Raw genomic sequence first — 27,732 nt, forward strand, 5'->3', positions numbered from 1 at the left:
GCCATCGAAGAAGAAGAAGGAGAACACACGAGCGCTGTCATGTAATCACAACATCATCAAGGTTATCGTTGAGAAAGCGAAGAGAAATGTGAGCAACATCTTCCGATTTGACCGGAACAGAGTGTCGTTTTATTAGGTAAGGAACAAAGTTACTGTCGTTTCCTCGTGAATCAACTAACTGGGTACCGGCTTTGACGAGCTAACTCGTTTAGCTAGTTAGCGAATCTCAGTGTTAGCATAAGGTGGCAACAAACTCAGTTTTTACTACATATGTCAAGATAAGAAACAACAACTCCAGTTAATGGGAATCGTAATGTGGCATCGGGCTGTCTCCTGGTCAGGATGCAGTGATTTAGAGTCGCTCTGCCTTTTACTCAGAGTCCCATTGAGGTCCAATGTCACGTTTTCTGCCCTTCCTGGCATGAATAGTCCAGTTTACCAGATGGTTCTCAGCCGAGGTTTGTGACAGATGCTCTCCCAACAGAGAGGTGGTCACTGCTGACAGCACTGCTGAAGCCCTCAACCTGCAGCTGCTCTGTTAGTAGAATTAAAGCAGTGGATGTACATCAGGAGTGTTCACCTCTGGTCCTGGAGAAGCCCCACTCCTGCTTGTTTTTTATAAGTACCCCAGCAACGAGGGGCATTATTCAGGTGTAATAAAGCCGAGAGACATATAAAACATACGTGGAAGTAGCCTTCTAGGACCAGGATTGAACACTCCTGATGTTCATTTAAGTTGTCAATATGTGGAGTTAAAAGTTAGGTACAGCTTGATGCTCACTGCTCTGTTCACACGTCTCCAGGTCACCATGAGCATCCCCAGTTGCTTGTCCACCGCTGCCAGAAGCCGGAGCCTCATCCACAGCCTGTCTTCTCCTGCCCTCGGCCTTCTCTGCTGCCGACTGCTGGGACCAAAGTCTGCCTCCAGGTAAGAGTCAGTCCAGTCCACAGTGGAGTGCTCTACTGGCTTATTTACTCTGTAAATGCAAAGGGAGAAACAGAGGGAAAATATCTGAGCATTGTTCAGGACAGAGGTCATAACAGTTATGACACTGAAAAAATACCTGTTGTTACAAATTTCTTAAAGAATCGGAATTGAACAATTAGTCTTGAATGACAATGAACGATATACGTGAAGACGCACAAATAGTTTTTGATTTTATGTAGTTGGACATGCATTACCATTTATTTCAGTTGTACCCCATTTGTTTTACATTTAACAGTCAGTAAAGACCATTCAATATCATTATGGGACAATTGACAAGCATATTTTTCGAGAATTGTCAAAAGCAAACCTGTTAGATTTTTAAATAAGTTATCACTTTGGTGCCTTTTTTTTTTTTAATGAAATCAGAATTCATCTTATTTTAAAACAACTAGCTTTTAAACTTCCTATTTGCCACCAGGTGGCAGTAGGCAATATTAGTTACCCTTAATGTAGCAGGAGGCTTGTTTTTACTGTTAGTCCATGAAGATGTACTTTTAAGGTTATTATTATATTATATAAGGTAAATTATTTTACTTTTATGCATCACTTCACACTGAAAGTATCACAGAAAACAGTTGTGGATTGTGGTGATACTCATATTTTTGTAAAAGCTGTTGTTTTAATGTTTTTAATGCTGACTATATTATATGTTATATGATCAACGCATATCATCTTAAAGCCTGTAAGCTGTCTAGATATCTGGCCGTTCCATCAATCCATTCAGACTAAGCCAACGAAGGTCAACTAAATTTATTCAATGAATTCTGTTTCTTCTTGGATGATTGACCCATTTTATTGAGCCCTGTAAAACTTTTAACTTTTTTTTGTCCAAAGACACCTTTATTGTCACCCCATCTTCCCGTAATATCTTTCAACCGAGCGGTAGTGTAGTGTCAGCAGTTTGAAGTCAACGTTAAACAAGTCCGTGATGAAACGAGGGGGGAGGGCAAACTCCGCTTCTTACATAAGAGAGCAGCTCTGCTCTTCGCCTGCTGATTAACAATGGCTCATGTCCAAGACCACTGACCAGAATGTCTTTTCATGTTAGAAGAAATATGTCCTCTAGAAGACAGATGGATCACCTGGAGAGGACGGCAAGCAACTCCAGACAAAATGTAAGTTTTTGCATTTCAGTGTGGCCTTTTTGGAACAGCCTCACCAGCTTGTGCTGCCTGTCCTCAGATTATTAACCTGCTGCTCCTGAACTCTTTCCTGTGTGTGTCTGGCAGGCTGTGTATCCAGCGGAAGTGTGTGGGATTATAAATGAGTCAGAGACGGTAAAACGATTGAGGCTAGCCGCCCATCCAGATTTTACCTTCAAAGCGGGACAATGGTGAGTACAATAATTGACTTTACATTTTCACAATGCTCTATTGTCAGAATTAAGACCATTTTGCTTTACCTCTCTGCTTTGGAACTGTGTTCATGTATAAAACCGTGTTGATCTTTACCTTGCAAATAGAGCTTTTGTAATACAACAGATGTACAATAGTTTTTTTGTTTTCTGAATGGAAGCTTTAAAATTATATTATTATCATTATTTGAAATCACTAATGAAAATCAATTCAACACTCGTACTACAGAGGAAATACATTTGTGTTTACTAATCAGCCTATTTCTGGTGACGGTGGCCGGATTTACTGAGACTTTATGAGTGCAGTGAAGGCTGAAGTGACTTGCTGTGTGATAAGCGGGTGATGCTTGTTTGTATTTGGACGATCATACTGTATTTTATAGTTTTCAGGAGCGGAACAAGCCATCGGGTTTGTACTTTTGAGCTATGATAGCAGCTTAATGTGTGCCATTAAATCATTGAATCACACTTACAGTAAAAGTGTTTTATCAGTTTTTCTCCTCATATTTTCCTGCCGTGTCCAAAGTGACCACCTGGTGGCAGGAGTGTGTCAGATTTGTCTGTGAGCTTTTAATCTGTTACAAAACTTTTACAGATGGCAAGACTTACAGATCTATATTCTGCCATTTTCAGGCAAAATCCTGAAAGAAAGGCTCATATCCAGAAGCAGACGGGTTAGTTTCTGGCTGCTCGGTGTACATGGACTGACTCATGCTCTGGCATCTTTGACTTGAAACTCAGATCGCTTTTTTCTTTTTTCTTTTTTTTTTTTAATTTGACTGATGCCTGCCTGACATCAAGGAGTGTTTTATCTTCCTTCCCTGTGACTCTTTCCAGTCCTAATATCCCGCGAAGCAATCCTTGGATGAACGCAGACCTCTTTTTGTATTCTCTCTGGAGCGCCGCCAGTGTTAAACGGTGTGTCATGCACGTGCACGACGTGCACGAGCCCATACTGTTGGTGGGCGGTGGTGAGAAATAAACCTGGCAGCCAGTTACCCCGCGGTGCCTGATAATAAATGTAAATAGATGGAAATCCTTGAGTTTGGGTGTTTTCAAGGAAAGAGAACTGTTAGCCGTTCGTCTCCAGGTGGGCGTGGAGGAAGAGGAGAAGGAGCTGCTTGGAACATATGTGTGTGTTTTCACGGTGAATTCATATTTATGATGCCTCTGAGGGTTGTGGAGTCGGTGTCTGTTGCTGGTGTAACAGTGGGCCTTTGTGTCGGCGGAACATTAGCCCGACTGTTTCCCGTTGCTGTCCTCCTCCTGCGGCTTCTCCGCCGCGCTCTCTGATTGGCAGATGCGATGGCGTCGGGTTGTTGGGCCGGGATGCTACAGTCCGAATAAAGCTGAGCTAGCAAGGCAAACGCTCCATCTGGTTTTGTTCTCTCCGGCTTTCTGGAACAGGCTCCCTCCTTGATGAGGTCAAAGGTCAGCACCCTCATTCACGCGCTGACCCTCAGTCCGGGATGGTTTTATGTTGGAAGTAGCTATTGTTAAGAAGTGTGAAGCGTCGCTCACTCTGTTCAGAGCTGCTGTTCTGGGCTGCAGTGTCAAGATACATATGATTAGGTTTTAATTGTCCTGATCGTGATCAAACACACTCATCCATGTTTCACATCTTATTAGATTAGTAAAAAATGAGATAATACATCATGTTTCTGTGTATATTTACAACTACTTAAATGCAACAACAGATATGGGGATGATTTCTTTTACTTAATTTTTTGCATCTATTTATTTTTATAAACCGTCAGCTCATTTGATGATCAATGAAATCAACATGTGAATTAATAAACATTTATGGCTAAAAAAGTCATGATCAAGGGAATAAAAAGCTCTGGATTTCTCAGCCAGTCAGTGACTCCTCTCCACTGCTATCCCCATGTGACTGTCATGTTTTCGGTTGTTTTCATGCAGGGTGGACTTCTTCATCCCCGGCGTGGAGACGGTGGGGGGTTTCTCCATGTGCTCCAGCCCGGGCCTGCTCCAGCGAGAGGGCGTGATTGAACTCGCTGTCAAATACACCAAACACCCCCCGGCGCACTGGGTCCACACCATGGTGAGTGGAAACATCCTCATCTCCCCTGATGAACAGATACTAGAGATGTGCAGTAGTATTATTATTATGTAGTTTTGATTGAGTGCTTGAAAAGGTGCAACAGGCTTAATTTAGCCACGTGTAAGATTAGTAGACAACAAAAATAGTGATTTTTTTTTTTCTCCGTGGATTTCTGTATAGTTTAATGCAATCCAGAGTGCTGCTGTTCTACATCTTACTAACTGTATTGGATATTCTGTCATTAGTTATGTGCAACATCACAATCAAGCATGGTATTGCATTTTTTTCTTATTTTTAGGTTGGAAGCATCATTCTGGTGCAAAAACTATTGATGCTGTAGATGCTTTGTCAAAACAAGGGGCTAAATCATCGTACCAAGGTCCAAAACACGCAGTTATTAGTTTGGAAACAACAGGAAAAACTAAGGAATTTACCAAATTTGATAAAGACCAGTGATCGTCGGTTATTAACTTTGTTTTTATAGTAACCCGTGCTGAAACTGGTTTGAGCCAAAACACAAATCAATAAAAGGTCATTTTGAGAAGTACGCGGACGTGAGCTTAAAGTGCAGGAAGAGCTCAGTTAAATCCAGTCCACTCAGTTGGCCTGTATTACTGTCTGCGGTGTGGGGGCAGTGTGGCGGCGTAGAGAGGACCACCCGCCTTCAGCAGTCTAACAGCCACAGGATTAAAGCTGTTCCTGAGTCTGTTGGTTCTGCTGCTGATGCTCCAGTCATCGCTTATCAGATCAGTTAACAAAAATTACAAAGATTCACATGTGGAAATGAGCAAAGTTACTTCAAAAGGTAGATTCCTGTAAGCATCCATCTCTCATCCACACAGCTGTAAAACAGTTTGTTTGAGGAGTCACTGCTGTCTGTGACTCTGTGTGTGTGTGTGTGTGTGTGTGTGTGTGTGTGTGTGTGTGTGTGTGTGTGTGGGGGGGTGAAACGTTTGAGAAAGTGAGATGAGAAGAGTGACGCAAAAAGACAACAAGTGGAGCAAAACGGTGAGGGTGTTGAGACATGGCTGAGGTGGTAAAGAGATTGGAAATTAACATCGCAGCATAATCGCATTAAGTGTCAGATGGAACACGGCGAGTCCGATGACGTCTTCCCAGTTAGTTTCAGGTGTGTGTGTGTAAAGCTGTAAACACACGTAAAAAGTCGGGATACACTCCAGTGGAACGCCAAGTTCACCATTAAATCTCTGCGTACTTTTTCACCGAAGACCTGAGGGACTGTTCATAAACCCATCAAAATGTACCCTGATGTTTCACACACGGTCCACATTTCCTGAATTTTGGCGCTCTCGTTCACGGCTTTTATTTAGGGGAGAGACGGTCGAGGCCAGAACACCGGAAAGAAGTTTAGGTTTGATTTCCTTCAAACACTTTGCTTTGCATCCGTCTCCGTGTGGGTTTGAGTTTTTTTTTTTTCTCAAATGGCGCGTTTACACGGCGTAAAGCGTTCCAAGAGGGAGGGAAATAAATATAGAGCCCGCGCAGCATGCGGATCCCATGATGAGGTGTTTTGGCAGCGTGAGGCAGTCGGTGTTCACACTGCTGGCGCAGTCCAACGCTCCAGACCAAATGAGGAGAGAGAGAATTTATCACTCGGGTCCACTTTGCTTCGTGTTCACATTGGACCCAGAGATGTAAACATGCATGTTGGATTACGGCGGTGGGAGTTTCGCCATCTGACAACAAAGAAATCACAAAATGCATACATTGAAGTCTCATTGCAGTTCCGCGGAATCCTCCGTTATACGTTGCTTCTAAAGTTTGTCATGAGATTGCTCGGAGTCGTGCCGAGAGCGACTCTTCACATGAAACGCGGTCTGCTTGTTTGGAGCGCGGCAGGTGGGCGGACGGCGGCGTTCACACCTGCAACAACGCGGCAGTCTTTTCCTCGGTTCGCTTGAAACTGAACCGAACGTGACAAGTGTGAACACTGCAGATGGCTGAACGTGACCGGAGGCTTTATTTTGGGTTCATGTAAGCTTTAGGAAACCAGTCAGTGAGATAATTCGCCCCATTTTGTGAAATTTGTGAATCTCCTTCACCAGGCCTTGTTTGTGGGTATTGTTTTCATGTTTTGTGGTGTGGGTGGGTCTAAATCAGGAAGTGACATCTTTGATCATGGTGAGGGCCAGGAGAATGTCATCTTATCTGCCAGATGGTAACCTTGTTTTGGCTCTCATGACAGTTAGAACTTATCAAGTCAGTTTAATGACTTCCACATTTGCAACGTTTGTGTTAATATTGGGTTCAAATGTGGTTCATGGACCTTGTTCCTGGACGCTGAGCGCATGTAGTCTGCTCCCTCAAGTCTAGTATAAGTTAGTTTTCCTAACTTAGACATTTAAAAGTATGTACTTTCCTTAAAAATAAATAAATAATCCACCTTTGTCAGTGCTCGTATGTCTGTGAACAATGTGTTCTTCTGGCTCGCCCCTCTCTTTCTGGAGCGCGCGTGTTTATTTGCAGAACGTGTGTTTGATGATGAGCCTTAATAAACAGCTTTGAGCTCTTACTCCCTGTGTAAATAAGTAAAAGAAAGCGGTGTGTGCAGCTTTTGAGTGTTCAGAGACTTGCGGCTCTCGGCTCCGGGATCATTTGATGATCCCTTTCTTTGATATTGAGCTCCAGGAATAGTGTAGGGACCATCACGGCAGATTAAGAGTGCATGCGTTATTATGGAGAAGTGCGCTCGCGTGTACAAAAGCAGATGAAGGCGTATTTACCGCTGCTTCTGATTTTAAAAGACCTCTGCAACTCGTGCGATTGCTTTCACCAGCGCCTTTTGGTTGGCTGATGTGAAACAGCATTTACCACTCACTGCACTGCTAACGTATCTCTCAGATTTAATGTTTCATGTTGCAGAAAAGGTAAATTTCTGCTGCCTATCAGAAGGAGGTATTTGAAGTTTCCAGGCTTCACAGTCTGGATCTTCTATTTTTTCTCCTCCCCAGTGCACAGTGGGCTCCAGGGTGGCCATGCGTGTCGGTGGAGACTTCTTCTTTGATCCGTCGCCCTCTGACCCCTCCGTGGATCTACTGCTGGTGGCTGGCGGTGTCGGGATCAACCCCCTGTACTCCATCCTGCTGCACACGGCAGACCTGCTGCGTCTCAGCCGGGCCTCGGGAGGCCGCGGCCACAACGTCGGCTCCGCCCACCTCTGCTACAGCGCCAAGAACACGCAGGAGCTGCTTTTCAAGGTGCGTCTCGGCGAGATGTGCGGCTCTGGGTGTGTCGGATCGGCAGCATTACAGATGTACGCGTCCCGCCTTCTGTTAATTCCCAGAGCTCCATCATCGAGGCGTGTCGGGAGTTCCCTGACAAGTTCTCCTGCGACTTCCACGTCACGCAACAGAGCGCAGATGTTGACCCACACCTCCAGCCATTCATCAACCGTAAATAATACCCACGCTCCTTTCTGTGCCGAGCCGGGTGTGATTGAGTGACTGTCACTTCCGTACTCCATCTGCCTTTGTTGATTTATCTGTGTCATCATGTAGAGCAGCACCGAGAAACACACGAGGCGCCGCAGCACCGAGTCTTATTTAATTTTCTTCCCCTCCAGGTGGGAGAATAACCGAGGAGGGACTGCGGGCTCACGTTGACCCGCAGAGGACTCTGTGCTACCTGTGTGGACCTCCACCAATGATTGAAGCCATTTCGAAAACCCTCACGGACTTCGGCCTCCCGAAAGACAGAATCCTGTTTGAGAAGTGGTGGTAGGACCTCCTGCGAGTCCCAGCACAGCCGAATGAGTTGCCCTCCTGCCCTGTATTCCTTTCGCTAGTCACCAGGGGGGCGAGAAGTACGTGGAGCGGAGAAAATGGAGAGGAGCGGAAATTTCCCGGTGATCCAGATATTAATGAGTAGACGAGGAAATTTCTCCGGCAGTCCCCGATGCCGCAGCCCGATCCGCTCCAGACCGCCGGGACCGCCCACTCCTCGGCTCACGGCTGACTCACAAAGACAATAGAGATGAATTTGATTTCCTGTGATTTAAACTCCGCAACTTCAGCGCTCACTTGAAGTGGATAATGAATACATTATGTAAATGTCACGTAGCTTCAGATCCATTTTCATCTCTATCAAGGACTGAGGAAGACTGGTACTTTTCTGAGCGGGTTTCACCCTGAAGTTTGCAGATATCTGTGCAAACATATGTAAGCGCAATAGTGTGGCTTCTTTGAGAAGAATGATTTGCTCTTATTGAACTCCAGAAAAAGCAGCGAGCCTTCCAAACTGTGAAGCTTGTTGCTTTGAAGTCTCAAGAACATTGTATTATTTCACACTGTACACGAGTGTTTAGTGACTTTTCTTTCATCACAGTACCTCAGCTGACTTTTCAAAAAGCTGTTTTCCTGAATTGTGATACTGTGTGTGTGTGTGTGTGTGTACGGATTGTTTCTTCTGAAACCGTTTGGCGGACGAGCTGGAGTTGAGTTCCATCGGCCGCTTTTCACATTTCACACTCCCGAGTGGGTTTTTAAAAGTGGGAACTTGACAATCTCCCACATTCTGGCAAACATTTCACCTCTCTTCACTCACTGCTAGGTGCGTACGCAGCGCCCAGGTCATATACAGTCTCTTCTTCCATCTCTCACACACACACACCCATAAACTGTTTCTCATCCCAGGGTGGAGTAAGTCTCCCATGGTGCCCTGTAATGGAACCTCCAGGTGGTCTCTGATTGGCTCAGATCGCTGAACATCCCTCGGAGATGGTAGCGAGCGCCTTGCTGCCGTCTCTCTGTGGGGGGTTGCGCTGTTGAGACTCATTTTTGAGTTGTTTCTGCATTTCTTCCTCATGCGAGGAAAAGTGTTTACGACGATGACGTGCTATTCAAAGGAAATAAAGGAAATCGAGTCAATCTGGCTTCAAAGCACTTTTATTGACCTTGCTTCTATATTAAGACAGGTACATGATGCACTACTACACAACACAGTAAGTACTACTTAAGTGATTTCAACACATTTTGTGGCGTCGGTTCAATGAAACGATAGCAAAAATAGTGACTTGGCCAGGTTTTGAACAGTGCAGCTTAAGATATAAATGCCTCGGTGCAGTTTTCAGCCCCGCCCACGGTGTGTTTTAGAGATACTTAAGAATTTAAACAGATGTTTGTTGATAATTCCAAACTGACTTTGATCTTTATAAAACGGATCAAACAATGTGTTTCGTATGTACTGTACAAAACACATTCAAATTAAAAAATAAACTCCCTCCAAACTAAAATCAAGACACTTTCTGAAATGTTTGACATCATTAACACTTTGCCGCTCTCCCATTATGAATCAGGCAGATGGTCTACTACATACTGAGGGTTTTTTTGTGCCTCGGTTTTAAATTAAATTCTTTGCATATAAAAATACAGTGAGCCACAAGAAATCAACACTCAGTCCTATTACAAGAGAGTAATACTTAAGGCTTTTAGACGAGCACTGTATCACTGTACACTCTATTAGACTGGATGTTGCCAAAGCAGAGCACTGCACAGCACCTCCACCCCGATTCCAGGAGTTAGGACCTCAAAGACTCGGTGTGAACGTTCTGAGTGGAGCAGACAGCAGCGTAAACACAGTGGACGTATGAAATACTTCTTTCCTTTTGACAGGCTAAGTCAGGTGTCTCTCCTTCATGCCAGATTTGTCAACAGACTCCGGAAAACAGCTGCTGTTTGATCCGCTCCTCCATCCTCGCCTCCTCCTTGACCCCTCCGTCGTCTCCCTGACAGAAATCCGTCCATCTGACCGACTTCTCCAGCCTCGACAGCGGGACCATGTCAATGTCTGTTTCCTCCTCCTGATCCTCCACAGAGGCCCGGTTCTCTAATGGGAGCAAGAAGCCCCTTTGATGCCGACCGTCCTCCTCTCCCCTCTCGCCTCCACCTTTCCGAAGGCTCGCTCTTCCTCTGTCCCTCCCCTCTTCCTCTTCCTCCTCCTCCTCCTCCTCCGTTGTGTTTCCTCTCAGCCTGTCCATCTCCGTCTCTATCAAAGGGGACATGTTCTCCCTCTCCTCCAGCGAGTCTCCGCCAGAGTTCTTCTTTGTCTTGCTGCGACCCCTGAGGTTCAGCATCTGAAATGCAGTAGATGAGTTAGAGACAGCTGTGTGCTGTGTGTCACGTCTTTTTCTTTCTATCTCTCCAGACACCTGACAAACCGCAACAAAGCCCCTTTCATTTATACCTTTATCCCGTACAGTTTGAGGCCAACTGCTCGCCTATTATTAGACTTTTTACCGAGCAGGTTTATATTCACTGTACATCCCATATTTAGTAACACAGCGTTTTAATGGCACCTCCTGTGACATAAAGTCACGTCCCCTAAAGGCACAACAGATGCAAGTGACAGATTTGTTGCAGAGATGGAAGAAAGAAAAAAAAAAACAAAAAGGAGACAAACCTTGAAGTCTTTTCTCTTGCGCTGCAAAATGGGTCTCTGAAGGAAAAGGATCTGCTTGGTCGACAAACTTCCATCACTGCACGAAAGAGGGGAGAGAGAGGGAGCAGTTTTACTTCAGTTACCTGCTCGCTTAGAATACGAGGCGCCTGTACCGAGCCGCGTGCGCCGAGCTCCCGTCTGACAGGTTACGAGACAACAGCGGTTCAGGGATGGTGTTTCTGGGCACGTCTCCCGACAGATTTTTTTCAAAAGCGGTTTCATGTTGAAAGGAGCATATGACTGCTGTTTTTGTCGGCGCTCAAACCATCTGTCCTTCTTCTCTGGGCTACACTGTCAGTAATAATCCCCAAAACAATGAGACAGGAAACATCTGAGACGCATGGTGCATGACTCTGAATTGAACAAGGCGGCAATTAGCCCCCGCTGAGATGGATGATTTTTTATTATATCTAAAGTGATCAAATGTAAAGGAAAGGCTTGATATTTTAGCGTTTTAATCAAGACCCCATGAAATGGAAAATTGGCTTCGACGGGGTAATTGAGTATCTTTAGATGAAATTTTCTCCCTTTTGGTGAAATCTCTGGTGAAGTCTCTTGTTTGTTTTGCTTTTTCCCATTTGTATAAATGGACTCAACAAAACATCGCATCGTTTCTCCACAGGTCTTTAAGAAGCGGCGTTGATACCTGTTCGTCTTGACGATCGGCGTGGGTAACACACACATCAGCCTCCATCCATACGGAGCTAAAGACTGCAGCAGAGGGATGTAGTCTGCCTTCACTACAACACCCTGAACAGAGGGAAGAGACAGCACATCACCAAAAAAAAAAAAAAAACTCAACTCTTGCATATTTGTACTGTAGAAATTGAGGCTCAGCCCCAAGAGAACACTCGCAACTACTTCTCATTCATCTCCACTCTCATTTATTATCTGTCAGGAAACAGCACATGCTTTCAGTCAGAAAGGATTTCTGGAAGCACACGACTCAGAGTATTAATAACTCAAAGACTCACGTCAACAACAGTCCACTGCTCCACCACAATGGCGTCGTAGGAGGCGTTTGTGGTCTCCTCTGCAGAGCTCTGGAGGATGAACACGCTATCGACAGCTGAGACCCCATTGTCTGGAGGAAAACAGGGCGAATTAGAGGCAGAGTCAGGAGACAAACACGGGATTCCAACAGGACTTCCAAACTAATCTCCCTTCTCCGATCTCTCACTCTTGCTCCCTCACTTCCTTCTGGTTTAAGCCTACTTATTCCATGGGTGGCTGAACAGTGACTTCTGGTGTAAGCCACGGACTTTCTGCACGTAACGCCATGCATGTCATCCATTACCCGGCAGTAGAGCGGGGATCTGCAGCCTGAGCTGCTTTCCCTTCTCGTCAAAAACCTGGCGCAACTGAAGAAGTGAAAATCGTCAGCTTAAAGCCAGAGGTTAGAAATATAAGCTCTACTTTATATCGCTCTCAAGTGATAGTTTTCACAGTATGAAAAAAACTACGACATGACAAAGACGAACTGAACTCCACTTTTTTCATCCAAATTTCACTATTCTAGACATTTCAGTTACTATTTCTGAGTAAAAGCTACACTACACCTGATAGAGCCAATACTGTACAACTACTGTTACATTTTTACCATTTTTTTTTATTATTTACATACTGTTTTTCAAAAAGAGGCATTAATTACCTGTTTCAAATATCTGAATTCAAAGCACTCTTCTCTGTATATAAAATTACAGAATGATAAATAAATGAATGAGAAAGCTGTTTCTTTCAGTTAAAGCAAAGTTATTGGCAACAAAAAAAAATGATCAAAAGGTTTGAATATGAACTGAAACTGTGTTTTAAGGAGTGAATGTGAAAAGAAAATAGGTAAAGTAGATTACATAGTGCAAACTGCATTTTAAGATGAGTGACAATACCATTACAGCGCAGCATTTATATATTTAGTTACAAAAGATCATTTCAATTTATCTTTAACACTGATTTTTATTGGGCTTTTTTGTTTACCATGAAAGACAAGCTTAAAAAAGTTGGAAATGATATTAGTTGCATCACAATATTCCACATTGAGCCATTTTATCCCTCTGGAAATGAAATAAATCAGGACAGGAGTATGAGCCCTCTCTCACAGAGCTTACACTACATTGTGACTCCTTAACTAACAATGCTAAAGCTGGGATTACACCAAAAGATTTCACAGTCCCAGACTAAAAACTGAAAATCTATTTCAAATCTGGGATTTTAACTGGCGTCACAGCGCGCTCCTGCGCTCTCGATCGTTTAGTTTAAGCTCGTGATCGTCACAGTTTCATACCAGTATTTTCCTAGTCTTGGGTTTGAGATAATATCAAACGTGTAAACTTTAAACACTTTAGATGTGAGCAGGTGGAGCTCATAGCTTTCTGGGAGTCTTTTCCAGATCTTTTCAAAGCTGTCTGATGCATGGGTGGCATTAGTAAAAACTACATGAAAATATGTTTCCAGAGATGTCACCCATAAACAATAAAAAGGAAAAAATTATTCTTTTGCTTTAAACCACGAAAGTGTTGATAATTCTTTATAAAAAGACTGTTGTGCTTCTATTAGTTTCATGGTTTCCCCCTAAAGCTTACTTGTAGTTTTCATTTCACACTTACAGTAAATTCAGTTGTAAAAAAATATGTTTTGACAGAAGACTGGTTGAACACACTGTTTTTTTTTTAAAAATTCAGCGACCTGAGATTCTTCCTGCTGCTGCAGCCCCAGGAGAGCCCGTTCCACACTGAGCCCGATTAAAGATACATGTGTTTTGATCTCTCCGTCACATTTCTGACTGCAGCGGGGGGGCGGCTGGCCGCAGAGCGTACCGTTACAGTCTCCCAGGTGGAAGAAGCCGTCGATCAGCTGTGCGCCGTTGGTGAAATGCTGAGTCATGTGGTCCAGCCAGTTGGCGTCGAGCTCCGTGATGAGCTCGGCCTCCTTTTGCACTCGCAGCGGCACCCTGAGCGAGTAGAACCTCAGCGAGTCGCTCAGCTCCTCCGTGTGATTGTACAGCGCAAACAGCTGCATCCCTGCAGACACAGAAATGGGACAATTAGAAAGTGCGAAGAAAAAAAAAAAAGCGCCTTGCTGACGATGTGTCAAACTATAAATAAACTGCTTACTTACTAGCCTGTTGTGGTGAGGTTGCACCCTTATCCCCGTCTGATGATTTTAGCCGGATGTGGTTGTTGTTGTGCGTCGTGGCCGAGTCTCGGGCGCAGTTGGATCTTCTGTAATGGTTGCGATCCAGTTCTGGAGAGCTGAGCCAGCTGTCCGTGCCTGAACCGAGTCTCTCCCTCTGATTGGGAAGGCTGGAATGCTTCTCCGTGGAGCCTGTGAAGTGCTGTTCGGCTCGTGTTCCAGCACACTCCAGGTGCCTCATTGTTCCTGCAGATTCAGCTGTGCTCCGACCCACCCGGCTCCCAGGAGCCTCCGCTGGCTCCTTGACTCTGTCTCCACCCGGTTTGCCTTGACTATAAAATGCGTTCATTGATTCATTACCGGCAGTCTGTGAGGTGAAGATCTGTTGGTGAGATTCTTCTGGAGTGTGCGCTGAAGTGGGTTTCAGGGGGCTGAAGTCTGGTTCTCTTGGCACCAAAGTGTTAAACGTGTTGCGCGTAACGTCGCCGTGATCCGACTCTTGAGCTTCCACTTCACTCTGCTGCGGTTCTTGAGGGTCTGTTGGGCTGGCGTTGGCGCTCAGGGGGTGTCGATGTATGGGAGAGGGGCTCGAATGCAAGGACGACAGCTCCTCGGGGTCCCAGTGCCCCAAGTAGCAGGGCCCGCCACCTGGCTGCTGGAGAAAGCCCACAAACATCACGCCTTGCTCCGCCACATCCTGGACCTGCAGCGGGCGGGGGCGGGGGGGGGCAACGCACATGCGCACACACACGCAGACACACAATGTTATCAGCCATCCACACCCATGAACTCTATTAGAATAAATCTGAGTGACACATAAATATAAAGCAGCGCCACAAATAAATTTGCACAGTCTCTCCGACTACAGTCAGACAAACAAAGCCTCATTTACACGCAAACAAAGGCTGACATGCGCAGGGTAGATATTCTGCACAATAACAACCTACCTAATCATCTGCAAAGATCAAATATTCAAATGACAAAAGGACCTCATTATCTCAACGCATCCGTGTGTGTATACGTGTGTGACTGTGTGTGTGTGTGTGTGTGCGCGCGTGCCGCTGCCTCCCATGGAGCGCTGGTGGTTAATTGTCAGTTGATATTTGGGCTGACAGCTTCAGACAGGCTCGACGGGAGAGAAATCAGATTGCAAACTACCACCCAACAATAATGAGACACATCTTCCCCTATTACCCACTACTTTTGACACTTCACTCATCTGTTACACACACACTGTTTTTTTTTTTTTTGGTTAAAAAAAAAAAAAAACACTCACTGTATTACCAGCACACTCAGCCCAATTTGCACACACTCACACAGTTTTATCTGATGAGTATGTCTGCAGACAGATTAAATGTGGGCAGACTGGTGAGTACTGGAAAAGAGAAGTATAGAATTTCAAAACTGAACACACACACACACACACACACACACGCACACACACACACACACACACACACACACCACCCTGTCACTCTGCCTGCTCGATCCAGCTCCTGGTTCTTATCTCAAACTCTCTCTGGCAGCTTGTGATGTGATTGGTTATTCATGTCACGCTGCCGGAGCCTATCACATTATATTCAGTGATGTGCATTTCCATCCAATCAGGTTTCCCTTTGTGCTTTCTGGGTGTTCAGATGCAAATCTATTCAATAGAGCACATTTTCATTTCCCACTGTAGGACTGTCGGTGAATTCATGAGCAGAGAAGCTAAAAGAGAGTTTAACAGCTGATAAATGCCAGGCATGATGCTGCAGTTAGCACAATATCTTAGGGGTAACTTCTGCTATAGTTTCCTGAACTTGTAGTCATCATACCTCTGCTTAGGTTTCCACATTACAGCACAGCAAGCAGTGTGACTGGAAGAGCAACTATTGTGAATGGTTATTTTTATGGTTTATTCCTTTGCATCACAATTTGGTCTAATTTACTACAGCTGGGTTTTTTTTAGCAGCTGGCTCCTGCCACCACGAATACTCCTGAAATCAATCAGATCAATAAAATAAAAAGAAAAAGAAAATATCAGTGTGTTACTATATGACACAGACAGTTATACACACCACTGTAATGCTTTCTTTGCTGTGATCGCAGCACCAAGAAAACATGAATCACACTCAGAGACATGCAGTGCAACAGGTACGAAACCAGAGAAGAGGAAGTCTTACATAAAATTTTAATTACATTGAAATTTCAAATGAGAACAGAAATATGCCTTTCTGTACTGATGAAGGGATAAAGTTCAAAATAAGAAGCACGGCATCCTTCTGATTGGTTGAGCATGTTTTCATGAGAAGGCCATTCCGGTAAGTAACGCAAAGCCCTCAGCCCAAATAACAAATAATCCCCTCTAATAATCAGTCTTGCAAAAGAGTGATTACTGCCCAAATATTGGAAACCGACAGGTTTTTTGAAAAGTGCAACAAAGATGACTATTTTTATCCTGACCTCGAGCAAGGATTATTTTAAGATGAGTACATAAAAAATTAATTTGATGATCAGAAGTAACCCAAATCAACTTTTTGATATAATTATAGACTCCCTTGAACTCACCCTCTTGACGTAACTCTGGATCGCTTCTGGATCGGCGGCTTGTTGACCAGTCACGCAGACATCTGTCTCCAAACGGCTCCTCGACCATTTCAGCTGACTTTTCTCTGAACTACAAGAAAACAAATTGAAGATCTCACTCAAATATAATGAACCGTTCAAGTGAATCTTTCTATTAGAAACCCCCCAAAAAATCTAAACGTGCCTGCACGGTTAGGCAACAAACCGCACCGCGTCCTTTCATCAGCCCATCATAGCTAAAACCAAAAGACATTTGTTTGATAGAGTTTTGTTTAATATGTTGAAGTTGCTTTAATCCCCATAAAGGAAGGAATTATTTCATCCCCACCAGCAAAACGAAAGTAGAGGCGACGTGTAGCAAAGAAGCGGGGTAGACCCCCTTCTGGCAAATCGCACCCCGATTATAACCAAAGCAGCTACATTACACAGGGACTTGACAGCCTGAAGCAGCCTTGACTGGATGGATTCTGGCAGCCATGCTCATGTTCAGAGGCACTCATTGACCCAGAATGATGACGGCAGAAACGTAATGTCAATTCTGACACGGAGTGAATTTTCCATTTAGGGAGCGCACACATTCACCACGGCCACAAAAGACTTATTAGACAGAAAAAGAGAATGAATTTCCTTCTGCTCCCTGTGCAAGACACCATTATAAAAGGAGTATTCAGATACGCCTCTTCAGATTTGGATTGAGGTCAGTGGGAAGGCCGCGGTAATATCTTGTGCTCTGAGGCGTGAGTGACATTCACGGCTCGAATTGAAACAGTAGATCTGTGATTTTTTTTTCTCTCTCTCTCTCTCTATCATTTTTAGGGTTTTTGATGAAAGAGGATGGCGCTGATGTGGAGATAAAAGGCAGAGCAAAAGGGGCGAGGGGTGGTGGTGGTGGTGGTGGGGGGGGGGTGATGGGGACAAAAGGAAAAGAAGGGGGAGGACGGTCATCACTGAAGGAAGCAGATGAAAGGATGGAGAGATGCTTTCCCTCTCTCTCTCTCTCTCGGTGTGCCGTTCCCCTCCGGCGAGCACTGATGATGCAATCAGCCGTCTCCACGGTGACAGGTGCCAGGAAGCAGCGGGACCACTTGGCAGGAGGGGCATCAAAGGAGCGGGCGGGCCGGCACCTGCCGGCGCGCTAAAGTGCGTGCGCGGACACGATATACTCTTCATTGAGTTCGCGTCAGAAGTACAGTGGAGAACGGACCAAAGTGTGAGCTAAGCATATCAATTCATTTAATTACCGAGTGAGAAAGTGACAGAAAATGAAAGGTTACATATAAAACCGTGGCTGCCTGAATGAAAAGGCACAGGATCAATCCACAGGGGAGCTCTTGTTGATGCGAGACATTTCCTTTATTCAAATTATGACAAATTCTTGTAAGACCCGACGTCTGCATAGACCGCGGCTCATTTGATGTATGAGACTCACATGTGTTTTGTGTCAGAAATTTATCATGTTTTTTTTTTTTTTTTCAGAAAATGGCATGTAAAGCTTGCACACTTTATCTCTGGGAAAATTATTACTGGGAAGCAGTGCACGTCTCGAGATTCTGTAAGATGAGACGGATCCCATCTGCTCGCAGCACCGCAAGACAAGACGCTCATTGAACTTTATCTTTCAGGATCACCAAGTCTTTGCATGAAATTTCACAGCGATTCCTGCTCTGCAGCAGCCTGATGAGCAGGCGCACGCTGTCACGCGTGCAGCAATGCTGCTAAACTGGATAAAATAACTATAACATTTGAGACAATCCAACAGTATAGACCACTTGTAATATACTGTTTAATTGTTAAATGTATTGTTTGAGACTAATTAAAAGAGATAATTCAATTTTACACAACTTCACTCTTAAAATAAAGATCAAAAGATAAAAAAACATAAAATGGTGTGAATGTGAGACTGACTCAGAATTGATCCTGTAAGACTGAGGACCTGTCTTCACCCACAGACTTTTGGGTTTGGCTCCAGGAACTGGATCATATGGTTGAGAAGATCAACTGATGGAAAATACCTCAACTTTGGTCATGAAAAATGTACAGAAAGTAACGTCTAATCCCACACTTCCTGTTCCTGTACTTTCTTGTTTCATGGCTTTACGCGACGTTTGCCATCCATTGAGATCACAGGGAGGCAGGTAGGCCCCTATAGAAACTCTTCCCCTCCCTGTGAGGAAACCGACGCTGCGAGCATTCCGGTTGTGAGTGGAACGGTATGAAAATAATGCTCTGCTGGATTGTCACAGACATTTTATTAATATCAGTGTTACCAGAGGAGGAACTAACTAGGTTACAGATGAGACACTGGAGCTGCGCTGAGTAGTCAGAACAATAAATTATCTGGTAGAGTCAAGAGTGAAAGAATTGGGATAGGGAGCTAAAGTTAGCCGACTCGTTTGCAATTAATTTCAGGCGGGGAGGTGAGGCGGCTGGCGATAATGAGTCGAAATTGGCAAAACAATAAAGTCACAAACGCAGGCACCTTGTAACTGTTGGTGAAATCTGGCTGTCTAATTAATCATCTACAATGAAGACCTTCACAGTTTAGTGTCTTCACAAGGGGGGATGGTAGCGAAGACGAGCGTGTGTGCATGTTTGTCACGTGTGTGTGTATGTGTGTGTGTATACCTTGGTGTTTCCCGGACCAACACGGCCCTGTGGAGCTGTCGCTGAATGTGTGCGTGGCGAGGGCCGCAGGGGTGAACAAAGGGGTGGACGGCGACCAGCACAAAGCCCTGAGTGTAGAGCTCCCTGACCTGAACCGGCAGCTCTCTGACCGAGGACAGACAAAGCACCGACGACACCGGCACCTCTGGAGGGAAGAAGGCAGCGAGAAAAACACAGTTAGGAAGAAAAAAAAAGGAGCGGGTTATAACAGGAAATGTGGTGAGACTGAGGACAGGCAGAAACAAGGTACATACAAATGGATGAAAGATGAAACAAAGAGGAGGGAAGAAAGTGGGGGAAAGGCAAATAGGGACAAAGGCTGAAAGGCAACAAAGACAGAGCATGTTTCATAATGATAATTCCCCTTGAACAACAACACATGGCATCTTCATGCTAAATCTAAAACCAATTACACCAGAACATTTAGCCTCTGTGCTCACTGTCTGCAGCACAGTCTGGTTTTAAAACAAACACACACACACACACACACACACACACACACAAATGTCAGAGGGGCACAGACGTGTGAGCATAAATGCTCATTTAAAAACACATTTTTCCTTATTACTATTATAGTAACATCAAGGACACAACGCTGTCACATCGCTTGTTTTGGGTGGAGTGGCATTAGCAGCAATCGCCAGCACAAGACCTGGCTCCCTTATTACAAAACACAATGGGAAGAAGACCCGTTCACTTCGGTGGGAATGGTTAGCGGAGCTTATCGTATGGCAGCAAACTGTCGCCGCACATCCGCCAGGGAGAGCGCGACGTTTGTGAGAACGAGCCTCTGGAGGTCGGTGCATTGTAGTGAATCTCTCTGTCTGCTCGCAGGCTTTTAGGAGAGCGCGCTCGTATGGCTGTGTGTTTCTAAGTGAAGCCAGGTGTGTGTGAGGGAGAGGAGGATGGGAGAAAAAAAAAGAGGGGAAAAGTGAAGAAAAAAAGGGGGGGGGGAACAGAAAGAGCGACTCAGTTAGCAGAGCTGTTCCAGAGAAGAGAGAGAGAGGGAGAGAGAGAGAGAGAGGGAGAGAGAGATGAGGCTGTCTGTTTGTGCCTGAATGCTTGTCATCCTTTTCCATTCAATCTCATTTGCATGGGTCTGGAGAAGAGAAAATAACCTGAATAAATTAACCAGACACACAGAAAAAACCACTAACACACACACACACACATCCACACGTGGAGAGGGGGGGAAAAAAAAGAAATGTGCAAGCCATCTCATTTTCAATTTGTTCTCCATCATCTGGCGTGTTCACACATACACACAAACATGCATGAGAAGCTGGCGAACACGTAGGGATACGAGCACATGAGCACACACTCTCCTGACTCCCGTCTCGGTTGAACAATGAGGGGAAAACAACTCCCAGAGAAACTCAGACCATCACATCATCTTGGCACGACCACTTGGAACCACGAGAGGCTTTCATCAAGCAAACACTTAAACGGGTGTCTGTGGGGACTTATCAAAAAGCAGCGCTGTGGTAATAATAATAACAGCTGGAAACTGGGGTGGGGCGGCAGGGGGGATAACAACGATCCTGTCACCGTAAACAGTCATTAGCTGTCATTAGCTGTGCACGGCTGGCATTCACCCACTGACAAGGCGTAGGCAAGGCACGGCGGCTAATTCAGGCAAAGCATATAGAAAGTTATTAAGGTGTTACGCGGCGCTTTAGGCTGGGAAACGACTTCATTTACACTGTCTGCCACTGTGGGATTTATAAGAGAGGCTGCTGCAGGATGGGAACGGCTCAGGGCAGAAAATCCGGCTGGAGTTTTACAGCGTCGGCTGAGGGAGAACAGGGAGGTAGTAGCTGCTGTGCGAAACAGCAAAAGACACACTGTGTGTCTTTTTAAAAAAGTTTGATATGTGTGATGGAACACTGTGTGTGTATTAGATTGTCTTTCCTTTGAGGGGCTTTGCCAAAGAGGTTTAAGTGTGTGTACATTTCTAAGACTGTACGTAAGAGTGGGAACACTTGCATCCATACGAGTGATCAAAAGGCAGATATATCTTGGAGAAAAAAGTGCTTTGAGGGGCATGAGAGGCGACTGACCGGCTGTTCAGCTGTTGATCCTCGCTCTGCTATTTCTGTCTCGACCCTCAGCTTTGACCACATCACAGCCGCCGCGCGTTCAGAGTGACGCCTCCCTTTCTGACCCTGGATTTCACAAGCTGTGCGTGGAGCGACAGAGTCATCCCCTCATTGTAGCTTTTTGAAATGGCTTATCAAATCCACCCAAATTTCTGCGTGACACTGTAAAGCATATTTTCTGTCACTGTGTCTCCGCCAGTGTTAGCGAGCCATCTTTTTTTATTTTTCGCCCGTGTTGTCTGAGTGTGCACGCACGAGAAAGACAGAGTTTGCGCTAAGCCTGCTAGGTGATGCATGGGGATTACTACTTACAGCTACCCTCAAGGCTTATCCCTCTGCTTGCTGGAGGTTCACGTTTATTTAAATGGCCTTCTAATGACTTGCAGAGGTTCCAGGCGAGGATGTGCGCCAAAACAGCGACTATAAAATAATCAACTTCCTGGTGCCAGGAGCTCCCCGCTGCTGGAGGAATGCAGCCGTGGGTTATGAGAGTGGACGGTCAGTATCTGAGCTTTGTCAAGGGAGGTCTGATCACGTCAGAGAGCTCGCTTTATGAGACGTGTCTCAGAGTGCCGGGTTCACAAAAATGGCTGACAAGTACAAGCAGAAGGAAAAAAAGGTTCGCTGTGGTGAGAACACAGTGTGACGCTTAAGGCGCATACAGTACCCATGTACTTGTGATGTTGTGAATTCCAATCTGGCTCACTTTTGACACATTGCAAACTCCCTGCCATCTTTGCTGGCATTTTCTCCAGGCTGTTTGCCAAATAGGACTGAAGCTGCGTACACGATTACTCAGAAATATAATCTGAAGTACGGGACATCAATAATCTTCCATGAGAAAAATGAGCTTACTTTGAAAAGTGTGTCAGGGCAAACACTGATGGATTCAAGCTTCACAATGAAGAAGATTGTCACGATCCGTGACAGAAGAAATATTTATAATAATGTGTCGTCTCTTTCTTTCTTTCTCACACACACAGGAATGTGGTTTCAAGCACATTGCGCTGACTTGCTCAAAAATGATCCAACTTTGTAAAAAGTGCTTACACCTACCTGAAGGTTATTCTGACCGTAAAAGCTTTAAAAATTCTCAAGAGTGCTCAACATTTCATATTGATATAGTGACTGGCCTTTTCACTTCACGTCAATACTATTGGCAGTTTGAGGCCTTTTGTGTGGAGTTTGCATGTTCTTTGTGAAAGAGAAAGCAAGAGAGAGAGAGAGAGAGGGAGAGAGAGGCTAACTATGATTGTTCTGTGATGGCGTGGCAGCTTGTCCTTTTTCCATCGTCTGTTGTTATCAGCTCCAGCAGTTGATTAACTAAATTGAACTTGATATATAAGTCAAAATAACGGGAGCTTGAAAACAGATTTAGTTGCCCAACAACAGCAACAGAAATGCACACACCTTGAATTGACTTGCATTCATTTCCTACTGACTTAAACTAAACTGTATCTAGTCTGGTCATAAAAGGAGACTTCATCTGAAAATTTAAAGATTTTCCTCTCGGGGACCTTCATCCATAAGAATCCAGTCGTTTCTATGAGGAACACTAAGACATGTCTTAGGACATGTTTTTCACCTAACTTAGGTTTAAAATCAGGAATAAAATGGCTGAGAGAAAATGTTCGTTCATGTAATAAATGTCTGACGGCTCAGTCATGTTTATCTCTTCTGACCTTAGCCCTAAGACCACATCTCAACCCTGGGAAACGGACATTGTGAGGCTCAGTATTTTTGCCCCACCTGGTAGAGCAGGTCCCAGTAGAGTCAAGTGTTCTCGGTTTTCACACATGCACATGGCAAAATTTTGTACACCAAACAAATTAGCCCCGCAGATACACAACAGCACAGCCCACACACACACGCACGCTCAGTCTCGTATTTCTATCCTTGTGGGGACCGTCCATTGACTCCCATTCATGTCTAGCCCCTAACCCTGACCCTTACCCTAACCCTAACCCACACCACAACAAAGCCTAACCCTAAAGAAATGTTTTTGCACTTTTACTTTTTTCAGTAACAACAACATGGTCAAGAAAACACTGTTTCTCCTACTTAGGACCGGAAAAAGGTCCCCACAAGGCACGTCGTTCCACGTTTTGCTATCCTTGTGGGGACATTTGGCCCCAACAAGGATAGAAATACGAGAACGCACACACACACACACACACACACACACACACACACACACACACACACACACACACACACACACACACACACACACACACACACACACACACACACACACACACACACACACACACACACACACACACACACACACACACACACACACACACACACACAGCTGAACATTAGACACATGTTGTAAGTTTTAATGAGCCGAGTGGGTCTCCGTCTCTGCAGGGCGGCAGAAAGTCATCAGCGGAGTTCAGCTTTTCACTGGCTGCTCCCGAGACAAGCGTTAGTCACACAGCATCGCACCTAACTGACTTCCTCGCACATGCACCGAGTCCCAGCTCCCGCTCGCTCTTTCTCACACCTCTGACTCTCTTCCTCTCGACTTCTCCTCCTTTCCATGCTCCCGAGACGCTCGTTCCCCCTCCCCGCTCCAGCCCCGACCATACCATTCACTGAGACTCCAGTTATTATGTGCCGTTCATTCTCTCACCTTCTGTTCTCTTATACATCCATGACTTTATTCTGCTTCGCTTTTTTCCTCCACTCTACCCTTTTTTTTTTCTTCCCTTTTTCGCCTGCTCACATTTTCCACTCTCTCGTTTCCCCCTGCTCATTATCCGAGCACGGCCTCAACACAAAGGAGGCTGGGTTAAAATGTCACACCTGGCTGTTGGATTTCATACTCTACATTCATGCTGACATGTCAAGGTAACCAATCAGTATTACAGCGGGGATAATGAAGATCATGGCACAGTTTTTAAAGCCAGGCGAACTGTCGAGGTGCGAAGGATTTGGTGATTAGAGAGTAATAAGACAGTAAAGTATGACGAGACATTCGTTTCAGGTCACATGATGAGTCGAGCCCAGTCTAATCCAATAAACGGTCCATGTGTGAACTGGAGGGCAAATGCCTGAAACATCGGACATATTTCTCCCCATCCTCCTCCAGATACACCGCGGGGTTGCTGTGACCCAGCGGGAGAGAGTCGGGCTTAGTCACACTGATATTTTTCAGCTCCAGCACGGTTAGAGTATGAGTTCATGAAACAAAGGCTGACACGGTATCGTCCGCCGCGTTGTTTCTGGGGAGTTTCATCACTCGCTGGTCAAGGGTCAAGTTGAAACTCACACGGCGCTCCTCTTCATTCGGAACGTTAAGCTCCTCTTCCTGAGAACGCAACTTAGTTTAATAAACAGCCGTCGCGTCTCGCATGCTTCGCAGGGGCAACGGCAAAGATATTTGTTTTTCATTACTGTGTAGGAGTCATCAAGCCATGCTGGCAGGGAAATAATATTATTAATGGAAGCCAAATTGAATTAAAGCATGGATTTGACCGTGGGTTTCCTCAATGTCATGAGCTGACATACAGATTCCTCTATCTGCCTCCTACATACACATACTCACACACACGCACACAATATACACACAAATACAAATAAATCCCTATGCTGGGAATGAGGTCTCTCAATCTCCACAAACAATCAGATAATCCTCCAGGAATCCTTCACTTCTCTTGGTCTCTCTGTCACAAATGGAGAGAGAGAGAGAGAGAGACGGAAAGGGGCCGACGTATACCCGCTCACAATCACACACACATACACACACACACACACACACAATCAATTCACAGTGGCTGTGTTTATCCTAAAATAGAGTCTAACCGTCTTAGGCAGCTCAGGTGGCGTCAGTGAGTTTACCATATAAATGACCTGCCTGTATGTTGAAAGATAACACCAACTCTGTTGACTAAGTACTATAAAGTGTTTTGTGTGATTGTCAATGAGCGGCCATGGCTGCTCCTGCAAACACTCTGTGTGTGTGTGTGGGGTCTTTCTGTGTATCACTGCTGCACATGTGATTAGACAATTTCCTTTTGCTCCTGCCTTTTAAAAACAAGAAATACAAGCAATCCTCATGTCTATTGTCGGTTTTGGTCACCGCCACCATTTCGGGCTGCCAGATCTCTCGCTGCCAGCTCCACCGCCTAACCCAATTGCCAAACATAACAGGGCTGGCTGAAAATGAAGCAGACTGGCAACCGGACCACTGCCACTTGGCTGTGGCTTGGTGCCTGCTGTCTGTTACAGTGTTGCATTTGAAACTCTTCTACAAAAGGATTCAGTGAGAAACCTGCACCTGCCTCGGCTTGTCAGGTGACGGGAGTGCAAAGAGCAGAAACATTATGCCATGATAAATTGAAAAAAAAAAAAAAAAAAAAAGAGGATTTGCTTCAATGCTATCCCTTTCTCTACCATATTCCCTCGCTCTGTCAATTTTTATTCACAGGCCACATCAGAACAATGGCAGAATTAGTATTTTTAGAAACGTGATGCCTCCAGAGGATTCTCATCAAACATTGTAAAGATGCTGTGAGCATGCATGCAAACATACACCCACGTGTCATTAGCCAGACAAATTTCAACGCATTTGTGGAGAAACGCACGCACCCTGTGAGCACGCGCTGGCTTCAGTGCATTGTCAAAGTGCGCAGGGACAGCAGAGGGAAGTTGGAGGGCACTGTTGCATCGTGCACATCCACAATAAAGCTGAATCCGAAAATTAGGGAAGTCTTTGAACTTGCTGCAACAGGAGCTGCACAGAGACACAGCTTCAGCCTCTGAGCCTCTTTCTGCCCTCGAGATGCTTGGAGAATGAAAAAGAGGAAAAAAAAAAGCAGTTCCGCTAAGTTGCTGACCTAAACGTTTCATTTGACTGGTTAAAGTCAGAAAAGCTGCTGTGGCAATTCGGTAACACACACACACACACACACACACACACACACACACACACACACACACACACACACACACACACACACACACACACACACACACACACACACACACACACACACACACACACACACACACACGAACACAGACACTGTAACCAGATCTCAGGATGAAGAGGTACAGTGGTGTCCAACAGAATACAGCAGAAAAACAAACAGTCAAACTTAAAAACATCCAAAAAAACAAACAAACTCTGAAATTCTTTGGAAAGACCAAATGTGAAGGCAGATTCCTCGGAGCCTCCTCCTCCAGGCTGGAACTGGAACAAATGTGAATCAGGTCTTGAATGGGACTCGCCTGCTGCTATTCATGACAAAGATTTGTTCTTTTCATTTGAGCTGCGTCTGAAATTGCCTCCTTTATCACTCATTCACCGACTCGCTAAATCATTATCGTCACTTTTTAAATTCAGAAGCAAAAAAAAAACCAAAAAAAAACAAGAGGCATTGTGGTATTGTTAGCTCAGAGATGCTGATGAGGACACTATCTTGTTTGTTCCATTTTTCCAAATTTGAAGAGGCATGTTTGACTAAACTGTAAAAATCAATCAATTATGAAGAAGAAGAAAAAAATACAAGCATCCCTTTTTAGCTAAAAGCAAAAGGATAACCCAGTAGGCTTGATGCAAGCATGAACATCTGTTTTGTGCTTTGTGGGCAGGATACAGTCGATATGTCTGAGCTGCATTTGAGACTGACGACAGATTAAATCACAGCAGTGAAGATGTGACCAGCACAACAGAAATAATGAGCCCAAAGGTGCTGGAGTGCTCTGTGAACTGCCAACAAACTAAATGACAATTATCTGTGTGATCATGACAAATAACTGAAAACTGCTGCATTTAATGTTGAAATACGGACAGATTGCTTTGAAAGTAAGATCATCATCTCTCTGTCTCTTTAAAGCAGGTGATTAATGAAAAGCCAAGTATAACACGTGGCTATATTAAACATAGCGCTGTTCACACAAATGCCGACATGCATCATAGCAAGTCCTCACAGGAGGAGAGTAAATTCTATCATACACAGATACACAGTGTTCTTACCTTCTTTCCCTAGCAGGAAGTCCAGGAAGTGGTAGGTGTAGGCCACCCCGACTTTGGTCTCCACCTGAGGCCGCCGGAGGGTGGAGTAGATATTGCCTGGACTACGCCTCTCCTCTGATTTTCGCAACTTTGGGAGTCTACACCCCATATTTCTGCAGGAGAACAGAGTACAGAACAAGAAAGAGCATTTCGTTAGGGCGTGAGATGAAAATAACAAAAGACGGCAAAAAAAAAAGAAAAAAAAGAAAGAAAAGACTTGAGTGGGAGACACAGAATCGATAAGAGTTTCTAAATATAAAGTGTGCATTAGCACTTCCAATAGAGAGTGTGTGACAGTCACACACAAGCCTCAGCTTTATTATACGCCTGCAAGCTCGGGCTTCGAGAAATAATGTGTGTGTCAAGCTCACATCTAAAGCGCAC

The 27,732-nt window shown here is 44.9% G+C and overlaps 2 protein-coding genes across 4 annotated transcripts; one reads left to right on the top strand and one right to left on the bottom strand.

Moving 5' to 3' along the window:
* On the top strand, positions 1 to 9,444 carry oxnad1 (oxidoreductase NAD-binding domain containing 1). Of its 2 annotated transcripts, none has more exons than XM_030082339.1 (8): positions 1 to 136; positions 804 to 928; positions 2,040 to 2,103; positions 2,218 to 2,321; positions 4,263 to 4,404; positions 7,377 to 7,622; positions 7,709 to 7,817; positions 7,988 to 9,444. In XM_030082339.1, the coding sequence occupies exons 2-8, from the start codon at positions 810 to 812 to the stop codon at positions 8,143 to 8,145; spliced, it is 942 nt and encodes a 313-aa protein (XP_029938199.1). In that variant the 5' UTR covers positions 1 to 136; positions 804 to 809; the 3' UTR covers positions 8,146 to 9,444. The 2 variants fall into 2 exon arrangements, with proteins under 2 accessions (XP_029938199.1, XP_029938198.1); XM_030082338.1 differs by having other exon boundaries at positions 2,037 to 2,103; positions 7,988 to 9,443.
* Positions 9,316 to 27,457, bottom strand: rftn1a (raftlin, lipid raft linker 1a). 2 transcript variants are annotated; one of them, XM_030082278.1, is made up of 9 exons: positions 27,310 to 27,457; positions 19,183 to 19,366; positions 16,540 to 16,648; positions 13,975 to 14,692; positions 13,674 to 13,877; positions 11,835 to 11,944; positions 11,507 to 11,610; positions 10,822 to 10,897; positions 9,316 to 10,495 (listed from the first exon to the last, which is right to left on the bottom strand). In XM_030082278.1, the coding sequence occupies exons 1-9, from the start codon at positions 27,455 to 27,457 to the stop codon at positions 10,070 to 10,072; spliced, it is 2,079 nt and encodes a 692-aa protein (XP_029938138.1). In that variant the 3' UTR covers positions 9,316 to 10,069. The 2 variants fall into 2 exon arrangements, with proteins under 2 accessions (XP_029938138.1, XP_029938139.1); XM_030082279.1 differs by having other exon boundaries at positions 9,317 to 10,495; positions 13,680 to 13,877.
* Between the last annotated feature and the right edge of the window lie 275 nt (positions 27,458 to 27,732).

This window comes from Salarias fasciatus, chromosome 22 (genome assembly GCF_902148845.1).
Source record: "Salarias fasciatus chromosome 22, fSalaFa1.1, whole genome shotgun sequence".
In the NCBI taxonomy this organism is placed as follows: domain Eukaryota; kingdom Metazoa; phylum Chordata; class Actinopteri; order Blenniiformes; family Blenniidae; genus Salarias; species Salarias fasciatus.

Bases quoted from the DNA above. Each gene is read 5' to 3' on its own strand.
- rftn1a (XM_030082278.1), bottom strand. From the start codon at position 27,457: ATGGGGTGTAGACTCCCAAAGTTGCGAAAATCAGAGGAGAGGCGTAGT. The intron at 10,898-11,506 runs GTATCAACGCCG...TCTTTCGTGCAG, and splicing joins CCGATCGTCAAGACGAACAG to TGATGGAAGTTTGTCGACCA. The intron at 10,496-10,821 runs GTTTGTCTCCTT...ACTGCATTTCAG, and splicing joins GCAAGAGAAAAGACTTCAAG to ATGCTGAACCTCAGGGGTCG.
- oxnad1 (XM_030082338.1), top strand. From the start codon at position 810: ATGAGCATCCCCAGTTGCTTGTCCACCGCTGCCAGAAGCCGGAGCCTC. The intron at 2,322-4,262 runs GTGAGTACAATA...GTTTTCATGCAG, and splicing joins ACCTTCAAAGCGGGACAATG to GGTGGACTTCTTCATCCCCG. The intron at 7,623-7,708 runs GTGCGTCTCGGC...GTTAATTCCCAG, and splicing joins CGCAGGAGCTGCTTTTCAAG to AGCTCCATCATCGAGGCGTG.